Source organism: Monodelphis domestica, chromosome 1 (assembly GCF_027887165.1).
Source record: "Monodelphis domestica isolate mMonDom1 chromosome 1, mMonDom1.pri, whole genome shotgun sequence".
Lineage (NCBI taxonomy): Eukaryota > Metazoa > Chordata > Mammalia > Didelphimorphia > Didelphidae > Monodelphis > Monodelphis domestica.
The window spans coordinates 336,929,572-336,952,048 of record NC_077227.1 but is presented as its reverse complement, the minus strand read 5'-3'; the positions used below and the strand labels follow the sequence as shown (position 1 = coordinate 336,952,048).

General features: G+C 36.8%; 1 protein-coding gene across 12 annotated transcripts in view; it reads left to right on the top strand.

Annotated features, from left to right (window-relative positions):
• The window catches only part of SIL1 (SIL1 nucleotide exchange factor), a 356,026-nt gene that overhangs the window by 236,147 nt on the left and 97,402 nt on the right, over positions 1-22,477 (top strand). For all 12 annotated transcript variants that reach the window (XM_007473687.2, XM_056811367.1, XM_056811363.1 and 9 more), the window contains 2 exons: positions 9,480-9,573; positions 13,640-13,831. In XM_007473687.2, the coding sequence (XP_007473749.1) occupies positions 9,480-9,573; positions 13,640-13,831 (286 nt within the window). The remainder of the gene's footprint in view (positions 1-9,479; positions 9,574-13,639; positions 13,832-22,477) is intronic.

The following is a 22,477-nucleotide window of genomic DNA, read 5'->3' as shown; positions in this document are numbered from 1 at the left end:
TGTGTCCTTTGTATTTTGAATGAACAAATGATCCTACTACAGTATGTCCCCTTATATAATGCCTGTGTGGGTGCATGCATGTGTGTGTGTGGCATAGTGACATGTTGCCTGAAAAGGGGATTTTTATCATTAGTATCATCCAATACCGTTTGTCTTTTATTCTGTAGTTAACAACATTATAGTCTCCCCTAACCAGAAAAAATAATTTTATTTGGCCCCCAATTACAAATTCATGATTCTTTTCCTCAGTTGGATAATTGATTCAGTTTTGTAAGCCTGTTCCAAACTTTTCTCCTTTTGTTCCCCACCCCTTTCCCCTTATAACCTGTATCCAATAACCTTGTCTCCTGTCTCATTGACTAGGTTGAGATCATCTGAAATAAGCTTTTTTACTAGCACTTGTTTAATTCCCTCTGGATATAGAATTGGCATCTCTGCTGTCTTTTAACCCTGATCCTTCTACTTGTGTGCCCTCATAATCCTATTATTTTCTGTCTCTTATATAACATTTTGGCACCACCATTCATCTTTCTCTTATTCATTTTCATTTTCTTTTTCCACTAGCTCCTTCCCATCATCCTAAAAATATTACGTTTCCCAGTCCTAAAAAGCCTGTCCTATCCAGCCACAATTCCATCTTTCTTCTCCCTTTCATTTTTAAAACTTCTTGAAAAAATTTGCATGTGCTCAAAACTTCCTTTCTAATTAATTGATCCTGTTTAATCTGAATTCTTCTCCCATTATTCTGTTCATTCTGTGTTTCTTTAATCACTAATGATCTCTTAAAATTCTCTTCACATTTCTCTAACCTCCCCTGTCACCTTGTCTGGCTTTTCTTCCAAGCCCCTTGTTGTGGGTTTGCTATTCTAGGGTGCCACTTTAGTTGTCTTGTTTAGTCCCCCTAGTTTCAATTAAAAAGTCTAAACAGATGACTACCCAAATCTCTGCTTTTCCACCTGATCTTCTGAGCTCCACACCCACATTTTCTTATAAGACATTTGTTCCTGCATGTTTCCCTGATACCTCAGACTGCATCTGAAACTGAGCTTCTTATCTTCCCCCTAAATCTACTTTTCCTTCTGACTATTGTTTCTGTCTAAATTGTTACTTTTCCCTGTCTCTCCTAGGTTTGTATCTGTCAATAATTCTTCTAGTTTCCTTTACCTCTTATATCAAATGACATTGAGCTCTTCATCTTTTCTTCTTATCTTTGACATCTCATCTCTGTCTTTTCTTCTCTTTTCCCATTGCTATTATCCAAGAACAGGACCTCACTATTACCTTCCCTCAATTGTTTTGTCTTCACTGGCATTTCTGCCTCCTTTTTTTCCCCCTTCCATTCCTCTATTCATAATATCACCAGAATAATGTTGTTATGCAAAAATCTTTTATTCTGTTCTATTTGTTCAGATATCTTCATTGGCTTCCAGTTGACTTGGCATTAAAATTCAGTCCCTTACACTTACCATTCAAGACTCACCATAGTTTTGTATCAGCTTACTCTAGTTTACTCTCCACAGCAAACTCTATTCTCTCCTCCTGCTCTCTCATAGCCACTAGCTCCTTATCCTTTGAAAATCCAGTGCCATTTATAGGGGTGTTACTGGTATCCAGCTTCTGAATTGGATTAGTATCTTATTTTTGAATGGATACCTCTTTAATCATATACCATTTTGACTAGGGAGCATAGCAATCCTCTGCTTTTAACATGTTCATTCTCTGTCACTTTCCCAACTCTGTATTGCTTTTTAAAGTCCTTTATAGCTTATCCCCTTTCTGATTTTACAGGCTTCTTATACCAAATTCTCTGTGATATTGGCCTTATTGTTCCTTGAATACACACTATCTCTTCACTGGTTGCTGGAATGCCCATCCTCCTCATTTCTGTTTCCTGCTTTTCTTCAACTTGCACTTAAAAGTCTCACCTTCTGGAGTGGCAAGGTAGTTCAGTAAATAGAGATTCAGGCCTGGAGATCCTGGGCTGAAATCTGGCCTCAGATACTTCCTAGCTGTGTGACCCTGGGAAAGTCACTTAACCCCAATTACCTAGCCCATACTGTTGTTCTGCCTTAGAACAGATACTAGATATTGACTCTGAAACAGAAGGTAAGGCTGATTAAAAAAAGAGCCTACCTTCTACAGAAAGCCTTTCCTAATTATCTTTAGTTTTAATGTGAAGCTATCCCTATTTTATATTATCTAAATCCCATTTATTAGAAATATTTATTTATTATCTCTCTCTTGGAATTTCATACAGGGTTCCCTTCCCTTGTGTTCCCAGACTCTCTCACAGTGACACATAGAGACACATAGAGACTCTAGAACACAGAAGCAGGCTGAGGAAAGAGACTGTGAATAAAATGGAAACTGCCAAGATTCATTCTTGCTGGCCTTTCCATTGGTTCCACTAGTGAGTCTTACTACCTTTTCTACGGAGAGTTATATCACCAGCTCTTGATTGAGAGCTCTTAACATGAGAATCTCAAAGTCTGAGACCCCTGACCTTGAATAGTTCTGGCCTCCCCTTCAGAGGGAGACTCCTCTTTGGGGTTAGATGGCCCAAACTCTAATGACGTGGCTTCATTCTCTTTCTTGTTTTTTTTTCTACACATTCCTGTTAAAGTTTCGTTATGAACACTTCCACATTATTGTATTTCTTGTACTCTATGCAAAGTTATTCTTTTGTTTGCAGAAACGGTCTTGAATAAGTAATGGCTCACATTTATAAAATCATAGCATTCAAATAAAAAAAGAACTAACTTAATTATACAAACAAGTGCATCACATTTTAAGATATCATTTAAAAAATCAATATTTCCTTCTAATATTTTCTACATTTAATTTTAATTTTACTTTACTTCTCATTTAAATGAAAACAAATTTTTTTCATATTCATTCTTAAAAAAAATTTTGAGTGCCAAGTTCTCTCCCTCCTTGAGAAGGCAAGCAAATTAATATAGATTATACATGTGCAGTCATGCAAAACATTTCCCTATTAGCCATGATGCAAAAGAAAACACAGACCAGAAAAATCCCAAGAATAATAAAGTAACACAAAGTATGCTTTGATCTGCATTCTGACCCCATCAGTTCTCTCTCTGAAGATGGATCGCATTTTTCATCATAAGTCCTTTGGAATTGTCTTGGATTGTTGTGCTATGTAATATTTTCTAAATTTATAATGCAAGCCACTAAAAACATTAACAGAGAAACAGTATCATAGAAATATCATAGGAAATATCAACAGAACTTACTGCCAATCAAATAACATTAATCCAGTTAAATGCATCTTACATGGAAAAGCCTTTGCATTTATCTACCATTTTTGACATTTTATAGGAGTTGTATTCAGAAAGCAGAATAGATATCAGTTTTCTTATAGCAGATATAAAGGTATGTCGCTAGCAATTACCATTCAAAGTACAGATCAACAAACACAGTAAGTACCTACTGTGTGACAGGTACTCACTGAATTAAGTCCTATGGATATAATGTGTTGTGACAAATGGCAGTCTGCTTTCATGGTTTTACGGAGAAGACAAAATGCAAACTATGTATAAGCATAACCTATAAGTAGGAAAAATTGGAGACAATCAATAGGAGGAACATACTAGCATTAAGCTAGATGGCTCAGTGAATAGAGAGCTAGGCCTGGAGATGAGATGACCTAGGTTCAAATATGGCCTCAGATAATTCCTTAGCTATGTGATCCAGGGCAAGCCATTTAACCCAGTTGCCTAGCCCTTACTGCTATTCTGCCTTGGAACTGATACCTAGTAACTGATTCTAAGAGAAAAGGTAAAAAAAAGAGTAAATGGGAAAGTCATTTGTAGAAGATGGGATTTTAAACCACAGAATCCAGGAAGAGGTAAATATAAGGGGAGAGCATTCCAGAGGTGAGGGCCAGTGAAGCAAGATAGAGTGTATCTTCTGGGAGGAATAGTAAGGATCCCAGTCTCACTGGACTGTAGAGTATATGGGTGTAAGAAGACCAGAAAGACAGGAAGGGGCCAGGTTATGAAGTACTTTGAATGCCAAACAGAGGGTTTCATGGAGGTGATAAGGAATCAATAGGGTGGATTGAATAGAGGAATGACCTATGGCAGTGATGGACAAACTTTTGAGCTCAGTATGTCAAAATTCCCCAAAAAACCAAGCATAACTCAGGTGGTGTGTCACTTTGAGAAAAAACAAACATAATTTCACACTATTTATAGTTTAAATAACAAAAATGTATAACTGTAATATATAGCTGTATTTAATAAACAAAAAATTAATTATTTAACTTACCTGCTTAGTGACTTCTTTGTTCATCTGTCAGTCGGTTTCTTTTGTTGGTCTTGATATTATTTAACTTGTGTGGGGTGCTGTGAACTAAGATAAGTGAGGGGGAGGGGGAATTCTTTAACCTGCCTATTAGTGACTTTTTTGTTATTGAATTTCATTGGCCAAATCTTCAGTTGAAGATTGGTATTTTGTACACTTTAAGCCCAAGCAAGTGCAACTAACTTTATCTGTTAATCAGTTTCTTTTGTTGGTTTTGATATTATTTGACACTGAGAATAAGGTCTCACAAAAGTACATAGAGGGAAAAATTGTGAGTAAAGCTATTGCTTTATTTTTCAGGGTGCAAAAAGTATCTGGTAATGGGTTCCAGGCACTCTTCCATTGCATTCCTGCTCAGTCTTCTGCCAGCCCAGCCCCACCCCTCCCCAGCCAGCTGACCGAGGGAGCACTTTGAGAGCAATGGCTGCTGCTCACGAGTCTGCCTGTCTGAGCGCTTGTTCCATGCGCTTCTCCTCCCCGCCCCCGTGGGATACCCACATGCCCTAGCCACCTGGCACTTCCATGGGCAGCCTGCTCTCCTCCCTCGCGGCCAGCATGTGGAGCAGCTTCTCCCTACCCAGAGCTGGGCCAGGGAATGGCCACAGCCACAGTTGCAGGTACTTGGCTCCCCAGGTGGCTCCCAGGTGCTGAGGCGTGCTGAGCCGGCATGTGGCTGCGTGTCATTAAAAAATGGCATATGTTTCATAGGTTCACCATCACAGACCTATGGTCAGACTTACTGCTTTAGGAAAATCATTTGATAGCTGATGAATTGAAGAGGGAAGAAGCTTGAGGCAGGCAGAATAACAAATAGGCTATTGCAATAATCCAAGCATAAGGTGATAAGGGTCTGTAATAAGGTGATTGCCTTGTCAGAGCAGAAAAGGGAGACAGATTTGGTATGGGGGGACTGGTTGTAAGAGAGAGTTAGGTGTTGAGGATGACCTAAATTGTGAGCTTGGGTGATTGGGGGATGATGGTGTCCTTGATAGTAAATAGGGGAGTTTGGGAGGGGGAGAGCATTTGGTTCAGTTTGGACATTTTGAGTTAAGATGTCTTTGAGGACAATCTAGTTCAAAGATGTACAAGTGACAGTTGTATCTATAAGATTGGAGAATTTATATCTGGATAGGTAGATTTGAGAATCATCTACATGAAATTGAATCCGTGGGAATAGATGTTATCACCAAGTGAAATAATAAAGAAAGTGAAGAGAAGAGATCCCAGGATAGTGCCTAAGGCGGTATCCACCTTTAGTAGTCCCAACCTACTTAAACATTTTGCAAAAGAGACTAAGAATAAGTAGCCAAATATATAGGAGGAGAATCAGGTTAATAGTTTTAAGGAGAAAAACCAACAATAAATCTAGAGAGAAGAGAATATCAAGGAATGTGGATGAGAGAGTTACAAACTGCATTGCAAGGACTTGGTTTTTACTCTGAGCTCAAATCTGTAAGGTCCTTCAATTAGCTGATGTGATATAGCCACCATCTTTTCAGTAGTGGCTAGAGACTTTTTCCCTGTGGGGAACAGAAGAGACTATCCACCCAAGAAGATCTTCAACTGACATCTTATATAACTGTACATCCTTTTATATCAGGAAAATCCAACAGCCTGACTCTACAATCTCTCCTGGGACTCTGGTCCCCAGACCTGAGCTCCAACCTCTGAGGGGAATTTAGGATAAAATAGTAATTAGGGATTTCCTAATTTTCCTCTACCCTAAACCCTATCATTCCTAAATACTCCAGAGAATAAACAGATCTTATTAATACAGAAGAAACTGATCATCCTTTCTATTGAATATTCTGGGGAAGATCAGGACAACCATCTACTAGGGAAGGAAACCAAAAACCAGAGATTGAAGGGGAAGTTTTCCTTCTTACTTTTCAGCTCTGGACCTTGGACAAAACCTCTTTCCTTCCCTTGTGTAGTCTTACCTAAGAGAGGAAGTAGTGCTTTCTTTTATCTGTCCCCTCTCTCTCTCTTAGACCTTTCTAACTTTGGTTCCTGACCCTCCGCTAGTACAGGGGTAGAGTGGTCATCATTACTGAAGGTCATAGAGAGTTTGAAAAGGATGAGGCCACTAGATTTGACAAATAAGATTTCATTGCTGGTAACTTTGGAGAGAGCAGTTTGGGTCGAAACCTAGACTGTAGAGATAAGAGAGAGAAGAAAGGTGGAAGAACCTATTGTTGAACAACCTTCTCAAGGAGTTTATCCATAAAAGGGTGAAGAGATATAGAATGGTAACTAGCAGGGACTGATAGATCAAATGAGGACTTTTTGAGGATGGGGGTGACACAGGCATGTTTGTAGACAATCAGGAAGCAGCCAGTGGTCAGGAGGCAATTAAAGATAAGTAAAAAGTAGAGATCATGGAACAGTTGTAGAAAATGGGGTGGAATGGGATCATGTGCATTTAGAGGAGAAAGGGCTACCTCTTCACATGTTGCCAAAGTGAAGAGTTATGTGAGATAAACATTTGAGAAGAGATAGCTCTCTTACATTTTAAAAATGAAATATATAAGGGGCAGCTAGAGTCAGTTCTGGAAACATAAGGGCCTGGGTTCAAATTTGGCTTGACATTTCCTAGCTGTGTAACCCTGAGCAAGTCACTTAACCCCAGTTTAGCCTTTGTTGCTCTTCTGAAGATTAGTTAAGATTTTAGGAAAGAAGAAAAAAATTAAAGTGAAGATAAAGGAAAGCAGGAGCCAGAATGATTAAACATTCTGGTGAAAAACATAAAGTAAGACAAAACTGGTGTGATTTCAGGACTCAATTAGCTTTCCTAGTTCTACATTTAGTGTTATGAGAAGACTTATGGTATCTTAGAATCGGGAGGAACTTCAGACATCACCACATTCACATTCCTCATTTTGCTAGTGAGGTACCTCGGGCGTAAATTGGGAATAGATTATGAGTGATGTCATAACAAATGAGTAGTACAGTCTAGATTAGAATCTTTCTGCTCTGGTCAGCAAAGAGAGACTCTCACTCTCTAACTCACTTACTAGCTGTGGCCAAGGTTATTGGATTGAATTGGTCATGGATTGTGAGCAATCTGTGGAACACTTCCCCATCCTCTGAAAATTTAGAAATGGGAATTAACTTGTGGTGGTTTTCCATCTTTCCCAAGCAATTGCTAATATGTTATCCTTGGTACTAGATTTTCCTTCATTTCCCCATTAGACATATCTGCCATCTATCCATTTAACACAAATGAAAACTGTTGGCAAATCTATCATTTCTGCATCTTTGATGGATGCTTCTCTCCTTCAGAGTTGAATGGTCATAGCTTGGCTCAGCTCCAGGTCACTTTCCTGTGGAGATTATTTTTCATGATGTCTAGTAGGGTTTCTTCCAACATTGTTTCTTCCTTTTAAATACATTTTATCAATGTCTCTTGTTGTTAATATCATCATTGTTTTCCCCAGTATTTTTCCCTCTCCTCCTATGGAACTTTCCCATGTAATAAATATCATTTTTTTAAAGATTAAAAAATGGGAAAACTGAAAAATCAGCACAACTAATCAATATTTTGAACTAATTTGAAAATATACATAACTCTTGAGGACCTCCCATCTCTACAAATGGATTAGGAATGTCATATCTCTTCTTTGAGTCATGCTTGATCTTTATAATTTTGCTGTGTTGACTTTTGATTTTTGTGTATTTGTTCTTTCTATTTCCATTGTTGTGGTCATTGTGCATATTATTTTCTTGGCTCTGATCACTTCACTGTGTGTCAGTTAATATAGACATTTTTATGCTCCTCTGTATCACAATCATCCTTTCTTGTAGCACAGTAATATTCAATTATATTTGTGTACCATAATTTCTTTAACCATTTCCATCTGACATACATCTACTTTGTCTCCAATTTTTAGCTATCTCCATGACTGCTGCTATAAATATTTTGGTACATATGAGGACTTTCTTATCAATGGCTTGCTCTCATGCATAAAATTGTGACCCATTGCCCATGGTAGATTCTTGGGGGCCTTTCCTTGGAGAAAGAATTCAGGAATGTCTGGAAGTAATAGGAAGCAGTTTGGAACTGTGTCTGTCTATATTTAATGTAATGTTTCACTTGCTTCTATCCATTCTTCTTATTAAGTATATACTTCCTTATGACTCCTTTTAGCTAACCCAATGCCACTTATTTCATGGCAGAGTTCCATGAGTGAAGATGATTGGGTGACAGTGGTTTGTGAAGGAAAAAGAAGCCTTTAAACTAAATTTCCAATTCCAACCCGTAGAATGTATTAGAAATAAGACTTGATTTATATATGTAGTCTCACTCATTAGACTGTAGGCCTCTTGAGAAAAAAATCTGACAACATATATCAATAAATATAATGAAGAGTATCAAGAAAAATGTATGCTTTAAAAAATTCCTCTGGGTTAAATCTGGGATTGGATTTACTTTCCCAATCAGTGGGTATCTATTTAGCCTCTAATTCTTAGCTTTCCCAGAAAGTGCTCCTTTAAATGGTTTGGTGAATGTGAAGACTTTTTAAAAATCAATGAAAAATGTACATTTAAAAATATTACTCTGGGTTAAATCTGGGATTGGATTTACTTTCCTTTTATTCCCAAATCTCTGGTAAGGTAACTGGATCTAGACCCTCTCTTGTGTATAGAATGCTTATCACATTTTTAGTCAGCTCTTTATTTTTTAGAAGTAGACCCTTTTGGCAGTTGAAAATATGTACTTAACAAATAAAAAGGGAAACAATGGACCACAAAACCCTTTGGGAGTTGATACCAAGGTCAAGTGTTATACAGATATATGCTTCTGCCATTAAGGAATCACTAGTCTGTGCTATTCATAAAGAATCGTAACTAGAGAGTAATTTATATAGCACTTAATTTCAACATGGGGTACACATATAAATCTCTGTACAGTTAGGTATTTTGCACTCAGTGACTGTAGGTGATCATCCTGAATGCAACAGAGCATAATGTAAAGAGTATCTTGGGTGTCTCCAAGATAGAATTGGTCCCTTGTTTCTTCCCCTGCCTCCCTTGCCTTAGAACCCTTGGGTGTCATTATATGTAGCAGATGAAGCCTGGCATGGCTCTCTAGTGGGTCTCTTTTCTAAGGGGAAATGGTCCCTCTGACTAACTTTGGGATTGTATTTTGTTAGGTTGGATCTCAACACGCATGGTTTCACATCTCAGGACCTCAAGAGTGCTCTTGCAAAATTCAAGGAGGGAGTAGGGGCTGAAAAGGAAGATAAGGTATGTTTTTTCTTCTCAGGATTCCATTAAAGCCCCTTATAGTTTTGTTTTGGAAACAAAATTCTCCTCAAACCATTGCAAGCATCATGGGTTGCTACTACTATCATCCCCTCAACACTGTACCTCCCCTAATTTAGAGCCAAGACAATAATAATCAATGAGGCATCGTGTTGTAGGGAATAGAGAACTTGCCTCCAGAGTTAGGAAGACTTGAGTTTTGGTTTCAGATGTGACACACACTTGCCTTTTGGCTCTGGGCCAATCACTTAACCTCTCCATGCCTTGGGCAGTTCTCTAAGGTGGATTTTTTTTTTATTGCAGCCTTTTACACTATTGAAATCATAGGCCCTGCCTAGGGAAAAAAGCAGTAAATAATAATTACAGAATAGTTCATTTAATACTTAATCTGAAGTAAGAAAAAAAAAAGGTTTGTGGGCTTTATAACATTTTAAAAAATGGTATCCTCAGAAAATTCTTGTGCTATGAGTTAGAACTTGGGCCAGCTTTCCATTGTACGGTTGTGGAAACTGAGGCTCAGAGGTTGTTGAAAGGATCATATACTTAGACAGAGGAATAAACTGCTTAATGGAAGCTTAAGTCCTTTCTTGTTTATGGCTGGTTCATGTCACCTTCAGCCCATGAGTCCTCAGGAAACTTTTTAAAGCTAAGCTTCTTTAGAGCCTTCGGTAGAGGTAAGTATAAAGGCAATGTTAGAGTGAACAAGTTAGATTGGGTGTGTTGGCAGAATGAGGGCAAAAAGAATCAGGAAGCCTTAGAATCCCACACTGTAATAGTAACTTGAGCATGCAGATTGTGCAGATGGTGAAGGAAAGGCCCCAGAGTCAGGACCCTCAGGATGACCCCAAGCCAATGGGCTGGACTTATTCTTGCTCTTCAGACTTTCTCCTGTTATACGTTCACTCCCTAGCAGCTGAGAAGATGAATGAATTATACATGATCTAGGCTTGACTTGTAAATCAATTGCATCCTTTCCAGTATCTATATTTTCTCTTCCTTGGAAACAGTTTTTCTCTTGCTTCCTTCACATATTCCATTCATGGTTGGGAGGTTTCAGTGTTTATCAAGAAGCTAAAACAATTTTATAGCTCTTAAATTTTTCTGTTGCCATTTTCCAATTCAAGATATTTCTCCAAAACATAAGATCTGTTCCTTTTGGTTTCTTTTCACCATTTTATTTCATCTGAACATTTGTTTCCCAGTTTTGTACAGAGCAAGATCTTATTTTCCTTAAAAAAGCAAACAAACAAAAACCCCTTACCTTTTGTCTTAGTATAAATTCTAAAACAAAGGACCTGCAAGAGCTAGGTAATCAGGGTTAAGTGACTTGCCCAGGTTCACACTGCTGGGCAGTGTCTGAAGTCATATTTGAACCCAGGACCTCCTGTCTCCAAGCCTGACACTCTCTACTGTGCTACCCAGCCCCTTTATTTCCTTTTTCCTTCAACATTGCATATCAGAATTTGTCTTCTTTGCCTCTGTTAGTGAAAAAGCAGTGAACTCTCCTGAAGTTAGATTATGCTGCCTATTCCCAGGATTCTTGTACCAGGATTTGAACTCCCATCTTTTATTTTCAGTCTGTCAAGACTGGTGCATATAATTATAAAACTTTTTCTCTTAGAGAACACTCCTATACAAAAATGAGGTATAGAAGGACAAGGAGGGAGAATTTGTTAAGTACTTTCTATGTGCTAGCTCCTGTACTCAATGCTTTATACATGGTATTTCATTTGATCTCACAATCTTGGGAAGCAGATTATCCCTATTTGACAAATGAATCTGAGGCAGACAGAACTTAAGTGACTTGCCCAGGAGCATACCACTAGTAAGGGTACGAGGCTAAATTTGAACTCAGATATTCTTGATTTTAGACCCAGGACTCTAATCTATTGTGCCACCTAGCTCTGAGGAAGTAACTTACAAAGTCACAGAGATAATTAAGTAAAGGTTAGGTTGATTATGTAACCTTGTCCTCATCCCAGTGTGAAGAGTTTGAAACATCCATGAACAAATACAAGTTTGTATTTGTCATTAACAGCTATGATGTTAACATTTTGCCAAATCAGGAGATTACTTGTGAACAAAATGTTCAAAGAAGTCAGGAACTTAATTTTATTCTGTGGAATTTTAATATGCTAAAAGAATTATCCTTCCCCTTCCAAAGACACTCACTTCCCAAGAGGACTTTTATACTCTTAATGTCTTTGTCCCTGTTATTTATCTGTCTTTATGTTGTGGGAGTATTTTATCATTGTTAGCTGTCCCTTCCTCTCCCCCATAAGGGAGTTGGTTGCTGTTTTGACGACTTCAGTTTTTAAAGTTTAATTGCAGCTCATGACTTGGCTCATGATCCAAAAGTGGGGTCCAGTTCCTTAGCCAATATATCCACTTATGACTTAACATTGTAATAGACAATCTACAAGGTTGGGTGCTGCGACAGTATCTCCCTATTTGGCCCCAGGAAGAAAAATAGGGAACATTGAAGAATGAGGTGTGTGTGTGTTTTTTTTTTTTGGCAGAGAACATGATCCTTTTTTTTCAATTGGGCTCTTTCATTCCCTTTGGATGCTGTTGCCAAGAGGTGCTTGTTGTGGGTGGTAGAAAAACCCATAAGTAAGAGATGAGCAATTTGGAGCTGATTGCTGCTCATCATTCTGATATTATAAATATCTATGCCTTTTAATTTTTTTTTGAATGATAAGAGACCCTATTATTTGAGACAAAAATGGCAGTGTCCTTTCAGGGTTTGTGAGCACTATTTTTTTGCAATTGGAATGCAAAAGAGACCATCACATTTTTTAAATATTCAGTTAAAGGCTTTTTCCCACCTAATGGCATAACTTGATCTCAGAAACACTTTGTGTACATATAAAGGGAGGGGTGAGTATAGATTGTTAGGGATTTGGGTACAGTACATGCAGTAATTTAGCCATTTCAAACAGTCATACAAATTGTACACCTGTGGTTAGATTGACAGTAATGACAGTGATTTAATTTTCATCAGTAAATTGTTCCCATTCTTGACAGTTCTTTCTGCCCACAGTTTTTCTTTCCTAGGCTTTCCTAAAAAATTTGCTTTGTCAGGTAGGAACACTGATATGGAGCCTAGATTAGAATTCAGGCTTTCTGACCATTGGTGTCCCAGAAGTCTCAAGAAAGGCTCAATGTGCTTAACTCTCCATCCCAGATCTAATTAACCACTTACACTTAGAAATTGCATGTTGGCAATTGTAAGAATGGGAAGGTTTCATTCTCTGCACTGGAAGAACATATATAAGGACATGTTTGTTATTTTTTGAGTCTGAGAAATGTATTCAAATCAGAGGTTCTTTTCTGAAGTTCTTCCACATATATTCTGAATGTCTAAATATATGGAGGCTAGTTCCTGGGATTCTCTTGTCTGGATATAGTGGAAGGATTTAGAGTTTTAGAAAGTGCAGAATCAGGAGAGGCAGGTCCTAAACCTCTTGGGCATCAAGGGTTGTTGTGAAGGAAATACTTGACAAGATAATTTATGCCTTTTAAAAATGTCACATCTGTTTCCAAATATATCTGTCCCTCCCCTTACCAATAGAACCATCTCTTGTAACATTAAAAAAGAAAGCAGAACAAAAGCAGTTTGGTAAATTTAACCAGCACAATGATTGTAGCTGACAGTATATGGAGTATTCCAGGTCCCCTTGTTCCCCTAGCCTGCATTGAAGAGAGGAAAGGGCATTTTCTCAACTTTTCTCCAGGACCTAGCTTGGTTATTCTATTTATACAGTATTTATTTTTTTCTTTTATCAAAGCAAGTATTTTCTTACATGTAAAGTGACCCACTACTGTAAAAGTTTGAGGAACTTTTAAATATATACCCAGTGACTCCTATTCTCTCTTATAGCCTCATACCCTTCCCCACTTTACTCCCCCATCTTCCCTCCTAGTCTCTGCTCATGCTGTTTTATTCTTTCTTGTGCCCTCACACTCATAGGCAGGACCCTCATGGAGCTTCTGAGCCTCTTTGTCCTTATTTTGTCTTTGTCTTTGTCCTTATTTTTTTCTGTAGGCCCGGCAGGAAGAGGTCAGGCGACGTTTCCGCCCTATTGAAGATCTGAAGAAGGATTTTGAAGCATTGAATGTTGTCATTGAGACTGACCTTCAGATTATGATTCGGCTGATCAACCAGTTCAATAGCTCCAGCACCACCCTGGAAGAGAAAATAACTGCTCTCTATGACTTGGAATATTATGTGCATCAGGTGAGAAAACAAAATGTATACTGAATATTAACCTTTGAGATAGATTACCCTAGTCACTATCTTGAATAGACCTGAGTTGTTGCTACCCTCCAAGTCCAAATGATGTTTTCACTTGGAAAAATTGGAACCAAAGCCTTCGTGGTTTCAAGTGTGGCCTCCTTATTATTGGTGTTTTGAGGCAAGAGAAGAGCTGGCCAAGGGAAAAATCACACTTAGGATATGTGATTGTAATCAAAGATTTGTTTGTGACAATTAGGTAGAATTCCCAGGCATATTTCACTCTTCTTTATCCTCCCTCCCTATAACAAGTCAATTGCCAAGTCTTAATGTCATTTCTTTTTGAAACATCTGGCACATTATTGGTCTTCTTTCCACTTAAATACTACTATCCTAATTTATGTTCTTACCTGCTTTATTGTTTTTGAAATCTTTCTTTTTTCCAATTTATTTTTCACAATGGCTCCTTCTATCTCCACCATGAAATATTCCCCTGTAACCAAAAAAAAAAAATTGTCATACTGATCAACAATGCAACTTTCTCTGACAACTCTTGCAATATTGCCTGCATGCAGTCTCTCACATATCTACCAAGAAAAGGAAAGTGTGTTTCATCATCTATTCTTTTGGAAACTGTGTTGGTCAGTGCACTTAATCAGAGTTTCATGGCCTTTTCATGTTTGTATCCAAATCCCAGAGATATCTCAAACCTGACGTGTCCAAAACAGAACCCACCCTTCTTACAAACTTTACTATTTCTATTGAAGACCATGATTGTTCTAATCTCCAAGTTTAGTAGTCTTCATAGGCATTTCTTGCCATTTCTGCATTCACATTTGTATTTGACTCCTTTCTTCAATTTACACATTTGACTTGCACTGCTTTCACTTTAATTTGGGCTGAGCTCATGCATTGATTATCTTAGTAGCTTTCTCATCTTGGTCTTCAGCTTCAAGGCTCTTCCCAAGTCATTTTGTTCTTAGAGCTACCAAAGTGATTTTCCTTAAGCATAGATATGACTGTTTTACTCACTCAATAAGTTTAAGTATAAAGTTTAGGTATAAAATATGTTTATTTCTTAAAATCATTCATGACATTTTTGCAACCTTTTATGGCTTCATTGAATGTACTTCCTCTTCTACACTCTAGGAATCCAGCCACACTCTCTTCTCTCTTCAACTCCTAGCTCTTTGCCTTTGCCTAGACTATCTTCTAGTCCTATAATGTATGTTATTCTCTCCTCCTTCTCCTAGAATCCTTCTTTTCCTTCCAGGCATAGCTCAAGTAGTACTTTCTGTCCCAAGTTCCTTTCCTGCTCCTTCCCACAATTTCCTTTTTTTCCCTATTTTGCATTAATTTGTATTTATTTGCTGTGTATTTAATCAGTAATCATGGATATCTGCTTGTATTCTTTACCAGAATGTAAGCTCTCCATGATTTGTGACTGTATTTGTATCCCCTGTTATAATACCAGTATAGTAGGTATTTGATAAATACTTAATAATTGTATACAATTCAGCTGTTTCTCCTTTCTTTACTCTGTCTTCATTCATATAAGCTTTGCCATGTTTCTCTGAATTCCTTATATTCTTTCTGTATAGTATTATAGTAATCATTTTCCCAGAGAGGGCCAAATAGAAGTTCAAGGCAACCCTGTAACTTCACCTAATGTTAGGACCAAAATTCTGTGGCAAAAGAGACATTGGGCTATGTGGGAAAACCTCAAGCCCTTGCTTAAGAAGGATTTCAGAGGCCATTGCTATTTCTGTTTGACTTTCAGCATAGGGTTTTTAAAGAAACCCTTTTTTAAAACCTTCTGTCTTCGAATTAATAGTTATTATTGAATAAGTATCTGTTCCAAGGCAGAAGAGCAGTAAGGACTAAAGCAATTGGGGTTAAATGACTTATTAGCTCACACAGCTAGGAAGTATCTGAGGCTAGAGTTGAGCCCAGGTCCTTACACCTCTAGACCTGGCTTGAGCCACCTAGCTACTCCCAGTCTAGGGTTTTAACAACATTAGCCTAGTGTAACCACAATTACCTTGTCTGAATATTATACCACTATTTATTCAACTATTCCCCAGTCTGTGAGTGCTTTATTTCCAATTTTTGGCTACCAGAAAAAAAATGGCTGCTACAAATATTTTATTATGGAACTTTTGTTTGTCATTATTCTTACTTGGACACTTTTTTAACCAGTGAAATTACTGATGCAAAAAGTATAGTATTTTCTAATATGACTTTAGTTTTCCAGAAAGGTTGGGCTTAGAAATTCTAACTGATATCAGAAGAAACCAGAGTTTTTTTTTTCCTCTCTCTCTCATTCCTTAATATCTTCCTTCTATTGTAAATATTATAAATATAAATTCCATTTACTTTAGTAATTCATTTTTGGGATTTAGAAATTAAATCCCTGGTGACCACCTAATAATATATTTCAGTCTCTACCACAAAAAAATTAACATCCTTAATACTAAAGCTAGCATTTCTAATACAATATTAAATAATAGTGGAGATAATGGGCGTCCTTGCTTCATGACTGATCTTATTGGGAAGACTTCTAACTTATTCCCATTGCAGATGATACTTGCTAAAGGTTTTAGATTGATACTACTTATCATTTTAATAAATGACCCATTTATTCCTATGCTTCCTAGTGTTTTTTAATAGGAATGGGTATTTTGTCAAAGGCTTTTTCTGTATCTTTTCAGATAATCATGTAATTTCTGTTAATTTGGTTATTGATATTATGCTGATTATTATGCTGATGGTTTTCCTAATATTAAACTAACCTTACATTCCTGGTGTAAATGTCATGAGGTCATAGTGATTGATCCTTGGGATATATTGCTGTAATCTCCTTACTAGTATCTTACTTTAATTTTTTGCCTCCATATTAATGAAATTGTTCTATAATTTTCTTTCTTTATTTTTGTTCTTTCTGGCTTAGGTCATATTTGTTTCATAAAAAGAATTTGGTCAAATTCCTTCTTTGCCTCTTTTCCCAAGTAGTTTTGAATGTATTGGGATTAGTTGTTCTTTAAATATTTGATAGAATTCACTTGTGAATCTGTCTGGCCCTAATTTTTTCATAGGGAGTTCCTTGATGACTTGTTCAATTTCTTTTTCTGATAAGGGATTATTTAGGGATTCTATTTCCTATTTTGTTAATCTGGTCAATTTATATTTTTGTAAATATTCACCCATTTCACTTAAATTATCAGATTTATTGGCATATAATTTGGCAAAATAGCTCCTAAATGACTCCTTTAATTTCCTCTTCATTGGTGGTGAGTACAACCTTTTCATTTTTGATACTGATTTGATTTTCTTCTTTCCTTTTGAAATCAAATTGACCAATGCTCTATTTTTTTATAAAACCAACTCCTAGCCTTATTTATTGTTTCAATGATTATCTTACTTTAAATTTTATTAATTTCTCCTCTAATTTTTAGGATTTCAAATTTAGTCTCTAAATGAGGATTTAAAATTTATTTTTCTAGTTTTTTTAATTGCATGCCCAATTTATTGATCTGCATTTTCTCTCTTTTATTGATGTAAACATTTAGAGGTATAAACTTCCCCCAAGTACTGCTTTGGCTCTATCCCATTAATTTTGATGTGTTGACTCCTCATTGTCATTCTCATTAATCAAATTATTGTTTGTTTCTATAATTTATTTTGACCCACTCTTTTTTTAACATTAGATTATTTAGTTTCCAATTAGTTTTTGATTTGTCTTTCCATGGTGATTTATTGATTATAAATTTTATTGCCTTATGATCTGAAAAGGATGCAATTATTTCTGCTTTTCTACATTTGGTTGTAAAGTTTTTATGACCTAATATGTAGTCAATTTTTTTGTTGGAGCCATGTACTACTAAAAGAAGGTATATTCCTTTCTATCCCCATTCAGTTTTTTCTTGAGATCTATTAGTTCTCACATCTCTAAGATTTCATTCACTTCCTTTACTTCTTTCTTGTTTATTTTTTGGTTTGATTTCTAGATAATCTAAAAGGGGAAATTAAGGTTCCCTCACTAATTACTCCTGAAGTTCATTTAATTTCTCCTTTAAAATTTTAGACTATGCCATTTGAGGAATATATGTTTAGTACTGATATTGCTTCATTGTTTATAGTGCCTTTTAGCAAGATGTACTTTCCTTCCTTATCTCTTTTAGTCAAATCTATTTTTGCATTAGCTTTGTTCTGGGATCATGATTACTACTCTGTTTTTTGTTGTTTTTTCTTTAGATGGTGCACAATAAATTCTTCTCGAGACCCTTATCTTTACTCTGTGTATCACTCTGCCTCAAATATGCTTTTTGTAAGCAACATATAGTAGTATTGTGGTTGTTTTATGAATGAGTTCATCCCATTCACAGTTATGATTACCAACTGTGTATTCCCCTCCATCTTATTTTCTGCTTTTGATCCTGCTCCTTTTTCTTTCACATTGTTCCTTCTCACCAGTGTTTTGCTTTTTATTACCACCTCACTTCCTCTTCCCTCCTGTTACCACCCTTCTTTCCTTATCTATTTTTTCCTCTTAATTCTCTAATGGGTAAGATAGGATTTTATACCCCAGTGAGTTTGATTGTTATTCGCTCTCTGAACCAGTTATGATGAGATTAAAATTTAAGCATCTCATCACCATCCTCATCCTCCCCTCCACTATAATAATTTTCCACTCCTCTTTATATGACATAATTGATCTCATGCTATCTCTCCCTTTCCTTTTCTCTCAGTGCAATCCTCTTTTTTTACCCCTTGATATTTTTTTGAATATCATATCTTAATCAGCTTACTTCCACACTCTCTATCTATGTATATTCCTAGCTCTATTACTGATAAAATTTTTAAAAAATGAAAAATGTCCTCTTTCCATGTAGGATTTCCATGTAGCATTCAGTTTGACCTTATTGAGTCCCTTAAAATTTCTCTTTCTTATTTACCTTTTTTAGGCTTCTCTTGGGTCTTGCGTTTAGACTTCAAATTTTCTGTTTAGGTCTGATGTTTTTCATCAGGAATGTTTGTAAATCTACTGTTTTATTGAATGACCATTTTTTCCCTTGAAAGAATATACCCAGTTTTGCTAGGTAGATGATTCTGGATTGTAAACCTAGATCTTTTGCCTTCCAGAATATCATATTCCATGCCTTCTGATCCTTTAATATGAAGGCTACTGAGTCCTGTGTAATTCTTACTCTAATTCCATGGTATTTGAATTGTTTTTTTTTTTCCTAGCTACTTGAAGCATTTTCTCCTTGGCTGATGTGCTCTTGAAGTTAGCTATTATATTTCTGGGGGATTTTGTTCTGGAGGTAATCTGTGGATTCTTTCAATTTTTATTTTGCTTTCTTGTTCAAGATTATCAGGGAAGTTTTCTTTGATAATTTCCTGTTTTATGATATCCAGGTTGTTTTTTTTTTTAATCATGGCTTTCAGGTAGTTCAATAATTCTTAAATTGTCTCTTCAGGTTTTTTTTTAGTCTTTTGATTTTGTTTTATTGTTTCTTGATATCTCATGAAGTTATCAGCTTCTAGTTGCCTGGTTCTAATTTTTAAGAAATAATTTTCTTCTGTGAGCTTTTGAGTCTTCTTTTTCATTTGGCTCATTTCTTCTTGCATTGCTTTAATTTCTCTTCTATATGGGACTTTTCTGTTGGTCATTTTACCTCTTTGGGATATAGACCTAGTAATGGTATTTCCCAGGTCAAGGGTGTAAAAATAAAAATGATAATGGTGAGCTACACAAAATAGATAGAAACAAGATAGAAAAACTGTTCAAAACTGTTCAGATACTTTTGATAGATATAATCAAAAGTATCTTCACTGATGAAGTGAAGATCAAATGTGAACTTCCCTTCAGGGTCAGGCTCAAGGACACTAAAGAGACTCTTATTATAAAAATAAAATATTTATTGAAATATATAAGGATAAATAAGTATTTCTAATTCTAAGGGATTCGAAATCCACCCAAATAAACTCCCTGGTTCCGAAAGGAACCACTTTTTCTGTGTTTCACAGGCTACACTAATCCTTCCTGATCTGACTAACTCAAATTTATACTCTCTAAATAATAACTGCTGCTATTATCCTTATAATTCTTAACTTTACCTTCAATTTATAAAATAGCTAAGGCTAGCTGTTTGAGTCTCAACAGTAATCAAGTTAGGACTCTGAGCCTTAACAGACTAAGAGTACCAACCAAAGATCAGGTTTTTCTTTGGTCTTCTCAGAGTTAAATCAATCAATAAAAACCGCAATAGATAGTCACTAGTGTTTCCTGAGTTGGGAAAGGAGAACACTGAGCTCCTTCAGATCTCAGAGAGAGAGAGAGAGGGAGAGAGAAAGGGAGAGGGAGAGGAGAAAGAGGGAGAGGGAGGGAGAGCAGGAGGGAGAGAGGGAGAAAGGGAGGAAGAGAAGGAGGAGGAGGAGTTACCTCCTCCAATCCTGAGAGAGAGTCCCTAAGTGAATGTCTCTGCCAACTACCAGAGACCAACTCCCAACTGCCAGAGAGAGTAACTGACACAGAAAAACAGTTATAACTGTCAGCATCTGAAATCAAAATGCTCTCTAAGCTCTGCTTCAAACTCCAATTCTTTTCTCAAACCAGCCTCTTTACTTCTTATCTCTAGACTAATAAGACAATACTTATTTTCTAATATCATCCTTACAAGGGTCATACATATTTGTAATTTTAAGTTGGTCATTGAGTCTTCTTTATATCCACTTGGTCTACTTGTATTCCTGAGGCCTCCACACCCTCTCTAAAATTGTTTCTGTTTCTATCTTTAGTTTTTCATTCATGTTACCTATATATACTTCTTCCACTGACGACTTCTCTAGAAAAATCATGGCTTTGATACCTTTTAAATCTCTCCCTCCAAAATGAAAATACATGTCAGACTGACTAAATTGCTTCTTCTTTCCAATCATTAACTTTAAGATGAAGTGAGTGACCACTTTTTAATCTCCCTGGTTACCATGGCTTCTGCTTTGGCATTCAGTTCTTCCTTGGCCAGGCTCAGATCCAGGACAGCAAGAACGTAGTTACTTCCTTTATCTTTTGAACAATGAAATTATCATCCTTTCCTCTGACTGTGATTCTGTTTTTACCTGTCACATATATCTCTACCTTTCATTCTTTTTGCTGATTTTTAATAAAAGTATAGTAGAAGCAAGCAGAATGGAATTTAGATCTGCCTTCAGGAGTGTTTCTACATATTTAAAATGGGCAAAATAATCCCAGTCTCACTCTCCCCCCACACCCCTAGGGTTGGTTGGAGGCTGTGTAAATTTAACATAAATCTAAAAGGAAAGTTTTGAAAATCCATTTTGGTATCACCCTCACCCTTTGATTGGGTTGGGAATAAGGCCTAAGACTTTTCTGTATAAGGAGACTCCTTTGGCTGCCTGTCATATAAGAAGACCCATGCCTCTTGTCTCACATGTCTCCTGGCACCTGAAAGATTGGCCTCTGACCTGGACTGAGGTCAAGTCTGTCCAATCAGGGACACCCAGAAGAAGTGATGTCACAGGGGTCGTAAGTTATAGAGGAAGGAAGTTTGTGCTCTCTCAGCTAGGAAGCAATGGGAGTGAATAGGATATGTGGTGAGTGGAGAGCACAGGTTAGCTAGGAAACTGGCCATGTGATTATGTGCCTTTTTTCTCCCCAGCTCACTTTCACTATTTAATAAGTAATTATAAACTAATATAAAATCTCTCAAGAATTTTAATCTTCATAAAGATAAAAATGAGCTGTATGCCAAAATGAGCAGTTTTGACAATCTTGAATTTATTTTAGTCTTTAGTAAATTTAGTGACCCTTTCTGAGATAGATCAACTCATGGAAGTTTGTTGTTAGTTTAAAATAAAGGTAGCAGCTGCTCAAAAAACAGGCTGCCAAAAATTTAAATGTATTTGGGGGAGATTATAAGGATCAGATGAGATCATGCAGGTAAGACACTTTTGCAAACCATAAAATATTTTACAAATATTTTCTAACCCCAAATAATACCCATATTCCCTAGGACACAACTCTGTGAACTTAAGCCTTCTTTTATGTATAGAAGATTGGGGGGGGGGAACAATGAGAGAGGAAGAGTGGGGCTAATGAGCTCATGGAGTTTAATCTAGGCCTAGGAGGTCTAGAAAGAGAATAGATTAACAGGGGTTTCATCAAAACTGCCGTTCCCTGCTCCTCCCTCCCCCATTTTGTTATCTATTTTAGGCTTCTGCTTTGTGTGGGATGGGGTAGAGAGAGTTTAAAGGTCAATGGCAGACCCAGTAGAATCAGATTCAGGGAACTCCTTATAATCAGACATAGAGATTCTTTCCAAATCCTTCAAGATTCCACTGGGAACCAGAGGACCTTTAATCTATGATCAGAGTGGAGACCACAGGACAGTTGGCAGTCTATGATTGGAGATAGGAAGATAGCTGGTGAGTCCCATGGATTTGAAGTCTTAGGCAATATTAGCTTGCTGAAAGAGAAAATCATGAGAGGAAAGAGCTGAGGAAAAAAATTTTTGACAGTATCTGCATTTATGGTCTAGAGAAGGAAGAGGAGCCAGCGAAAGAGACTGACCAAAAGGAAGAGAAACAGAATAGATAATCCATTGTCAGTCACCAAAAGAAAAGTGA